Source organism: Cervus canadensis, chromosome 28 (genome assembly GCF_019320065.1).
Source record: "Cervus canadensis isolate Bull #8, Minnesota chromosome 28, ASM1932006v1, whole genome shotgun sequence".
NCBI classification, from domain to species: Eukaryota; Metazoa; Chordata; class Mammalia; order Artiodactyla; family Cervidae; genus Cervus; species Cervus canadensis.
In genome coordinates, this window is record NC_057413.1 from 38,832,351 (window position 1) to 38,841,632 (window position 9,282).

General features: G+C 47.7%; 1 protein-coding gene across 2 annotated transcripts; it reads right to left on the reverse strand.

Moving 5' to 3' along the window:
- Window positions 1–2,823: 2,823 nt before the first annotated feature.
- LOC122429106 (HLA class II histocompatibility antigen, DM alpha chain) lies at window positions 2,824–8,538 on the reverse strand. 2 transcript variants are annotated; one of them, XM_043449290.1, is made up of 5 exons: window positions 7,785–8,538; window positions 5,607–5,825; window positions 3,814–4,092; window positions 3,474–3,602; window positions 2,824–3,113 (listed from the first exon to the last, which is right to left on the reverse strand). In XM_043449290.1, the coding sequence occupies exons 1-4, from the start codon at window positions 7,981–7,983 to the stop codon at window positions 3,478–3,480; spliced, it is 822 nt and encodes a 273-aa protein (XP_043305225.1). In that variant the 5' UTR covers window positions 7,984–8,538; the 3' UTR covers window positions 2,824–3,113; window positions 3,474–3,477. The 2 variants fall into 2 exon arrangements, with proteins under 2 accessions (XP_043305225.1, XP_043305224.1); XM_043449289.1 differs by having other exon boundaries at window positions 5,541–5,825; window positions 7,785–8,256.
- Window positions 8,539–9,282: the final 744 nt, after the last annotated feature.

Consider the following 9,282-nt stretch of genomic DNA (forward strand, 5'->3'; position numbering starts at 1 on the left):
CAGGACAGCGCAGCCTAAGAGCAGGGTCTGGGCTGAGTGGGTCGAGGTCGTCGGGGCTGGAGGATCAGCAATAGGTTCATGGAAGAGGAGGAACTAAATTTTTTGTTTAAAGGGGGACATCAGATGAGAGAGGGTCTGGAAGGCTTCTTGAATATTGTAAGTGACAGTATCACAGAATGCTTGATCAGAGGGCATGTCACCTAAGCCCACTGTTTTACAGATAAGGAGTTGGAGGTCCAGAGGGTGTGACTTGTCTAAGGCCACACAGTGTAGTTAAAAAAAAGGCTTGGAAATTTTCTGGTGGTCCAGTGGTTTTCGACTGCACTTTCACTGCCAAGGGTACAGGTTCACTCCTGGTCGGGGAACTAAGATCCCACAAGCCAAGAGGTACAGCCAAAAATACTCACATATAAATAAATAAAATCAGTTTTAAGGCTTGAGTGGCAGGAAGTTTCTGGATAGGTTGGAAAATGGAGAGAGAAATCAAGAAGAACTAGAAAGCAACAAGGGACAGATACAAAATGGTTAAGTGAAAGAAAAAGATCTCAAAAAGAGAACATATAATACTTGAAGGTAGATTCAAAGTTGTTTCCAGAAAAGAAGTTAATGATGCTGATGAATTCCCCAGTGAAAATCTTTGCTAAGTTACAAGCACTTTTTCTACATGCCAAGCACTGTTCTAAGCATTCTGCAAGATATTAATTTATTTAAGCTTCACAGCAACCTTATTCAGGGAGGCACCACTGTTAACATCATCCTTTTACAGACAATGACACCAAGACACAGAGAGGTTAAGGAACTCAGCCAAGGGCACACAGCTACAGTCACGATTGAATCCCCAGTGGTCTGGTTCTGCACCCCATACTCTTAACCAGTTCACATGCTGCTCTTAGAAATAAGATGGTTCAGAGGAGGTGCCAGGTCCTCGGAAGAAGTGAATATTTTCTCTTAGATTCTGATACAATGCAGAAAACAGAGACTCTTGCACCAACACCAAAATAATTTCACTTTTCACCTTAATGCCACTCCCTCCTTCAAAGCAACTCCCAGACCTCAGGAGAAGCAAGAAGCAAAGTGCAGACAACGGAAGCGACCACCGTTAGTCGTGCGCCCCCACCACACCAGCACCACCCACCCGCAGCAGCGGCAGAGCGGCGTTCTCCCTGGACCATCCCCTCAGGCCACAGAACAGGTCATCTGAGAGGACACAGGAATTCTGGGCCCTTCCTGGCTGGTCACACTTCATTTCAGTGATTTTTGATTACACTGTTTTCATAAAACCAAGATGACTGAGTTAGAACAGCGTCTGAAGTCTTATTTTTCCCACTTTGAAGCTCTTCCTTTCCCAGCTACGGTGAAGGTTGAAGGTAGTTATATATTCCTCAAGGCAGCCTCTACTAGGCATGAACATGTTCACAAACAGTAGAGTGCAAAAAAAAAAAAAAAAATGCAAGCAGCTTCCTCCACCATTGTGTGAGCAGATTATCAGAAAGAGGCTCTGCTTTCATTGCTCACATATTTTGCACAGACTGAGAGGAGTAAACATCTATTTCTGCTTTATTGACTACACCAAAGCCTGTGACTGTGTGGATCACAACAAACTGTGGAAAATCCTGAAGGACATGGGAATACCAGACCACCTGACCTGCCTCTTGAGAAGCCTGTATGCAGGTCAGGAAGCAACAGTTAGAACTGAACATGGAACAGACTGGTTAAAAATAGGAAAAGGAGTACATCAAGGCTGTATATTGTCACCCTGCTTATTTAACTTATATGCAGAGTACATCATGAGAAACGCTGGGCTGGAGGAAGCACAAGCTGGAATCAAGATTGCCAGGAGAAATATCAATAACCTCAGATATGTAGATGGCAGAAAATAGCAGAAGAACTAAAGAGCCTCTTGATGAAAGTGAAAGAGGAGAGTGAAAAAGTCGGCTTAAAGCTCAACATTCAGAAAACTAAGATCATGACATCCAGTTCCATCACTTCATGACAAATAAATGGGGAAACAGTGGAAACAGTGGCCAACTTTATTTTTCTGTGCTCCAAAATCACTGCAGATGGTGACTGCAGCCATGAAATTAAAAGACACTTACTCCTTGGAAGGAAAGTTATGACCAATCTGGACAGCATATTAAAAAGCAGAGACATTACTTTGTCAACAAAGGTCCGTCTAGTCAAGGCTATGGTTTTTCCAGTGATCATGTATGGATGTGAGAGTTGGACTATAAAGAAAGCTGAGCACCGAAGAATTGATGCTTTTAAAGTGTGGTGTTGGAGAAGACTCTTGAGAGTCCGTTGGACTGCAAGGAGATCCAACCAGTCCATCCTAAAGGAGATCAGTCCTGGGTGTTCATTGAAGGACTGATGTTGAAGCTGAAGCTCCAATACCTTGGTCACCTGATGTGGAGAGCTGACTCATTTGAAAAGACCCGGATGCTGGGAAAGATTGAAGGTAGAAGGAGAAGGGGACAACGGAGGATGAGATGGCTGGATGGCATCACCGACTCAATGGACATGGGTTTGGGTGGACTCCAGGAGTTGGTGATGGACAGGGAGGCCTGGCGTGCTGCGGTTCATGGAGTCGCAGAGTCGGACACGACTGAGCAACTGAATGGACTGAGCTGATAGAAGTAAAAGCCATCATGCTGTGTGGAGACCAGGGAGCAGAAGTCAGCCAGGAGTTAGGGGTTTTCCCATTTCTTTCCCTAATGAGGGCAAACTGCGTCAGGTGAAGGCATGTTGAGTTTGACATGATAACCTACTCAAGTTAAAATATCCAGAAATAAAATATCATGAGTTAAAAAAGAAGCCACACCGATATTAAGAAATGAGATTTATTGCCTTGACATGGCAGGGGTGTGGTTGTGATCAGAAGGCCACTCTGGGTTCCCCTGGATGCAGAGCCCTCAGCTGAGAAACCTGGGTGCAACCACATGCTGGCACAGATACACACACACACACACACACACACACACACACACACACCCCCCAGAGGAGTCCCAGGCCCTCCTGCTCTGAGGAGAGATCCTGGTCAGGATGTGAGAACCTGAACACCTCCTGCTTGGACGGCTGCAGCTGCTGGCATCAGACTCTAGTCAGGAAGAGTCAGCCTGTGGAGAGAGAGGATGGGGAAAATCCATTGGGGGGGGCGGGCGGTCCTTCTCATCCCCAAAGGCCCTTCCCCACCGGCAACACCATCCAGAAGTTGCTCTCTCCTTGTCTCCAGATCATCTCCAAACACCCTTCCTCCAGCTCCCCCACTGCTCCTCCCCCATGCAAAGACATGCTCCCGACCTGTAACTGCCTGCGTGCACCTGGGACCTCGACCAGGAGGACGGGTGTGCCAGATACAGGCCTCCCCACCCAAGGGCCACTCTGCGTGCTCCCTGGGTCACAAGGCGGTCCCCGGCAAACTCACATGTGCACCACTGCGCCTGGCTCTCCCGCCCCCTCCAGATGCCCCGACGTACCCCCTCAGCACGGCTTTCGGAAGTAGATGATGAGGGCCAAGCCAACAATGATGCCCAGCAAACCCAGGCCAAAGGCCACGCCGCACAGCACGTTCTCCAGGAGATCAGAGGGCAGCGCGTTCTGGGGCACTGGAGAAAACGGGGAGCTGGTCAGCCCCGAGACCTGGTTGGGGATGACGTGGCTGTCTACGACAGGGCAGACCCCGAGGCTGAGAAGACTGAGGTCGGTGCAGAGCGGGAACGGCCTGAACAAGGGCCAGGTGGAGAAAGAAGCCCTCCCATGGGTCTGCCCCTCTTCTGCCCCACAAAGGAACCAGGCTTCCAGGGAGAAGGGTCTCACCCCAAAAACCGATTGCTGTGAAGCCATCGATCTCATGAGTCACGATGCAAGAGAAAAGATCAGAGGCTGCTGGTGTGAAGTTTAAGTAGGAAAAGGCCTGGAAGGTGAGTCCATCGACTGCAGAGACAAAAGTGGGCCCAGCTCCTTCCACAGGTGCCGACTGATACTGCCAGGTCACGGTCAGTGTGGGTGGAAAGAGGTTGCTGACGAAACAGACCAGCATGTTGGGCTTGCCAAATTCCAGCGGCTTCAGTGTGAACACCTCAACGATGGGGAACCCTGTGGGGGGATTGAGGGTGAGGGAAGGAAGCTCAGATGGGACCCCCGTTTATGGAGGGGCCGTGGCACATGGAGGAGAGAGGAGGAGTTGGGGCTCTGGGGGAGGTCTTTGCCCAGGCAAGAACCAGACCCGGACCAGAGCCAGACCATGCCTGCCCGCCACCCTAACTTCCTGCAGCACTTCCGGTCTGGACTGCGTGGGCACCTGACCACGGGCTGTCTTCTCATTAAAAATGCAGGCACATTTTAACCAGGAGTTTGGGATTAACAGACACACACTACTATATATAAGATCAATAATCCATAAGAACCTACTTTACAGCACTGGGAACTCTACTCAATATTCTGTAATAACCTATGTGGGAAAAGAAACTGAATAAGAATGAATATATGTATGTGTGTAAGTGAACCACTTTACTGTACACCTAAAACTAACACAACATTGTACATCAACTATACTCCAATATAAAATAAAAATTAAATTAAAAAATAAAGGTAACCACCACCAAAAACAAAACAAAAAAAGAACCAATTGGTAAAAAAAACATTGAAAATACTGATTTTAAGGATAGTTTCAAGAATTATATGTTTGGACATATTTGAAAGACATGCTGATCACATCTATACATGTTTTTTAAGTTACCTTGTCATCCAGTTAATGTCAACTCAGTTTTGATGTGGTATTTCTGTTTAAATCTTGAAAAATGTACATTAAAACACATTATGATTGCAAACTATTTCGTTTAGAATGGTTGGACAGCAAGGTCCTGCTGTGTGGCATGGGGAATTATATCTAGGCTCCTGGGATAAACAATAATGGAGAAGAATATTAAAGAAGGAATGTACGCATGTGCATGACTGTGTCACTTTGTTGTGCAGGGGAGATTGGCACAGCACTGTGGATCAGCTATATTTCAATTAAAAAAATACACTGTGATGTCCAAACAATTATGGCAGAATAATAAAATAAATATTAACAGAGCTTACTTAATCCATGTAGTGAAGCCTAGTTTACCCAGGCAGTTAACTACCATTTCGTTAACTCAGCTAGGGCTTTCGTCGACTATGATCCATCAACATTTCCTAATAAACTCAAGTTTTTAAATAAATAAATAAAATGAAATTCAGGCACATCATCAGATACTTCCATTCTCCCCTTCCATCTTGCTAAGGTCGATCATAACACAAGTGCCAACAGTCAGAAGGCATCAGTTGGTCCCTGCTAAATTCATCAAGCTCCATAATTTTGAATCCTACTACATCCCAGGGGCTTTTCTTCTGCCCACAACAAAAACAGCGTACAGACCACGGGTGATCAAAAAATCAAGGTTCAAGGGGAGAACCAGAAAGCATGAGAGATGGGGAATTGGTGTGAAAGGGGAAAATTCAGTGTATAATGAGGTTAAGAGGGCAGCTCCCCTCCCCACCCCACAGAAAAATGCCCTGACCTCTAGACACTGGGATTTGCCCTTCAAGTGTTGGGCCAATTTCCTCGATCATGGCCCGGCAAAAACCTTTGTCAAACATAATGTCGGAAGTATCTCCATGCTGGTGAGCCCAGTCAGCAAACTCAGGCAAGCGAGGCACTCGGATGCTCTGGGAGAAGTCGAAGGAGAACAGCAGGTCCTCGTCGTAGGCCTCAGAGAGCCCCACGTTGGGACTCCAGTCCTGGCAGTACATCGTGTGCAGGAACGTGTGGTTTTGGAGCGCATCCCTCCACCCCGGAGCAGGAGCTGCAAAAGAGACAGGGCGGGGCTCTGGGAGGTGGGAGCCCCTTTAGCTCAGAAAACAGCAAGGGACTTCCTTGGTGGTCCAGCGGTTAAGAATCCGCCTTGCAATGCAGGGGACTCGGGCTGGGTTCCTGGTCGCGAAACGAAGATCCCACAGCCGAGAAGCAACTCAGCCTGGGCGCTGCAACTACGGAGCAATAGTTCAGGAGCCTTTGCGCCACAACTAGAGAATCCACTTGCCGCAACAAAAGATCCTGCATAACGTGATGAAGATTCTGCTCACCTCAACTAAAGGCCAACACAGCCAAACGAATAAATATTTTTTTAAAAAGTAAAGAAAACGGCAAGCCCTGCTCCAGGGAGGAGGGGGGCAGTGATGGGTTTATAACCCCTCTTGTGTCTGTCACTTAGGCTCTGCCTCCCAATAAGGGCGAGAAAGAAATTACGGAATCTCTCCAAACTTCCCCAGTCCATAAAAACATCAACCATCTAAAGCTGTAACAAGTAAAAGGTTCTAGGATCTAAAGTGGCAAATTCACTTGACAGAGTCACAGCACTGACTGTATTTTTGTGCCCCAAAGCACCCAGCCAAGGAGGTAAGTTGTGGCTGAAATTCAGCTTGCATTTTGCTTACCAAGTCATGCATCCTGGCACAGAGTTGTATGCATGTGTGCTAAGTCCATTCAGTCGTGTCCAATTATCTGCAACCCTATGGACTGTAGCCCACTAGGTTCCTCTGTTCATGGGATTCTCCAGGCAGGAGTACTAGAGTGGGTTGCCATTTCCTCCTCCAGGGGATCCTCCCGACCCAGGAGTCAAACCCACCTCTTGCGTTGGCAGGCAGGTTCTTTACCGCTAGCACCACCTGGGAAGTCCTGGCACAGGGCTACTTTCTCCCACAGAAAAGACCTTTGTGTAATTCCCAGGAGGCCATCCTGTTGACTTGTGAAGGGCCTGTATGGGTTTCCCAGTCTTCACATGGATGGAGGAATGGTCATGATCTAAGCCATAGAAAACACTGCCCTATCCTACACTCAGACACACATAAATGAAGTCATTCAGTGTCCGACTCTTTGCGACCCCATGGACTGTAGCCCACCAGGCTCTTCCGTCCATGGGATTTCCCAGACAAGAATACTGGAGTGGGTTGCCATTTCCTTCTCCAGGAGATCTTCCCAACCCAGGGATTGAACCCGGGTCTCCCGCATTGTAGGCAGACGCTTTACCATCTGAGCCACCAGGGAAGTCCATAGCAGACTATAAAACCACTCTCCAGCTTCTTTTCAGGCACTTCATCGGCACCAGGCCTCTCTGAAAATATCTTCCCTCCCTCAGCCCTGCAGACATTGCAAAGACAGGACTGGGGGAATAGTACCATAGCTACAGGAAATAATCCCTAATTCTTTGAAACTCCTGGCAGGAATCTCCCCAGCCAGAAAGATTCTACTCAAAACCCAATACCCAGAATGATAGACAGTTAGAGTAAGAGGGATCTTCCAGGTTCTTCTTCCATTCCACTCCATCCTTTTCAGAGAAAGAAACTACAGACCAATAAAGTTAAGAGGTTTTTCAAGAATTGTAAGGTGAACTGATTTCAGAGTGCAGGGTTCCTAAGTAGGAACAGTGGAGATAACACCTGTTTTGTTCAAATCCCAGCTCTACCACTTACCGAAGGGGTGAAACTTGCCCAAGTTACTTAAACTCTGAGTCTCATTTCCTTCATCCGGAAAATGGATATAATAACCTCTGCTTCAAGAGACCGTCTTCAGTGGAACCTACGAAGCACCTCTGGCATTGTTTACCATCCATCCAAAGCATGGCTCTCTTTCCCAATCCTGCTATCGTTTCTGCTCTCTCATCACACTTTCACCACTTACTAAGCACTCTTGCCACTTTCAAATACCCCGGCTCCCTAGGCTCTACCCCAGTCAGGACGGAAGTCAATGAGAGGTACTGTCATACCTTCAGGGGCGGTCCGGGACAGGGGCAGCAGCCACAGAAAGGAGAGCAGCCAGAGCAGCGCAGCTTCCTGGCTCAGCTCATGATCCATATCTTCACACCTCCCCAGGGGGCTAGGAACTACCAGCCAGCTGACCCAGGTCCCCAAATTCCTTCCCAGATCATGTTTCTCCAGCTCACTTCCCACCACTGCCCTTGTCATCCTGGATAGGCCAATCACAAAAAGTGTAGGCTTTGACGTTATCAGTCGCCGGGGAGAGACCTGAAGCAAACCACCTTCTTAGGACTTGGCTCTCTCACCCGGCCAGCCTTGGGGTGTAGCTGGCATGGGGAGGCAGTGGAGGAATGTCTGCCTCCTGGTGGGGATCCCTCTTTAGTAGCCGGCTGTCAGCCTCAGCCTGTAACCAGACCAAGGGACTCTTCTGAGCAGCACCACCCCGTGGCCAAATAATAAACTGAGGCAGCTCATTTTCCCACAGCAAACCCCGCCCCCCAACCCGGACCCAGGGCTCTTCAGACTGTTTGAGGATGGAGGAACAGGTGGGACGTAATTAGGAAGGCTAAGAGTCTTGAAGGAAAAACAGGCCAGCAGAATGTAAGGAGAGAAAAACCACCCAGGGCAAGGAGCAGGCAAAGGGTTGAAGGTCAAAGGCATTCAGAGCTCCTTTCTTTGGAGACCTCTGTATAGTTGGACTGTAATAATTGAAGGTTGTTCATGTGTTCCTGTTTGGTAACAGGCAGGGGATGAAGGTGGAGTGTCAAGAGGAGCTAGAATTTTTTTTTTTTTTAGGAGTTACTTTTTTATCTTTATTTAAAAAAAAAAGTTTATTGGGGTATATATAGTTGATTTAAGATGAGCTAAAAAGGTAGGCAAGAGCTAGATCATATAGGCTCTGTTACAGCACAAGACAGGTGGGGTTTTTGTTTCTTTGCTTCCTGCTGTACCACACGGCATGCAGGATCCTAGTTTTAAGGCAGATGCCCAACGCAAAGAAGGACACACCTTTGGCTACTCCCATCCCTTTCACCTCTTGATAACTAAGTGTCCAAGACAATCCACATATCCAGCACCAGAGGAAAACCTGAGCCTATTCCCAGTCCTGAGTTTGAAACTCTTGCCTAAGGCATACATATGAGCCCATGCCCCCTGCTGAGAGAATCTATCAACAGGAAGCCAACCTCCCAGGAAGGCTGGGAGACACACCTTGCAGACTCCTGGACAGAACAGTCTAGGACACAATATAGGAGACAAGGTGTGGCACAGACACTGAATGTTAACTAGGTCACTGAAACACACTAATTTCTAAGAACCCGGTGGCAGTAGGAGCATCCCGGGAGCTAAGAGAATAAAAGATGAAGAAAAGATGAAGAGCCTTCAGAGAAATAAAGGTGTTCCATGAAGAGGGGCAAGGTCAGCATTATCAGATGCTACTCAGAAGTCGAGGGAGGACTGGAAAGCGTCCTTAGATTTGGTCATTATGAGATAGGTGATAAATGTGTT

Bases quoted from the DNA above. Each gene is read 5' to 3' on its own strand.
- LOC122429106 (XM_043449289.1), bottom strand. From the start codon at position 7,983: ATGACAAGGGCAGTGGTGGGAAGTGAGCTGGAGAAACATGATCTGGGA. The intron at 4,093-5,540 runs GTCAGGGCATTT...ATCCCCCCACAG, and splicing joins GCAAATCCCAGTGTCTAGAG to GGTTCCCCATCGTTGAGGTG. The intron at 3,603-3,813 runs GTGAGACCCTTC...CGTTTTCTCCAG, and splicing joins CACAGCAATCGGTTTTTGGG to TGCCCCAGAACGCGCTGCCC.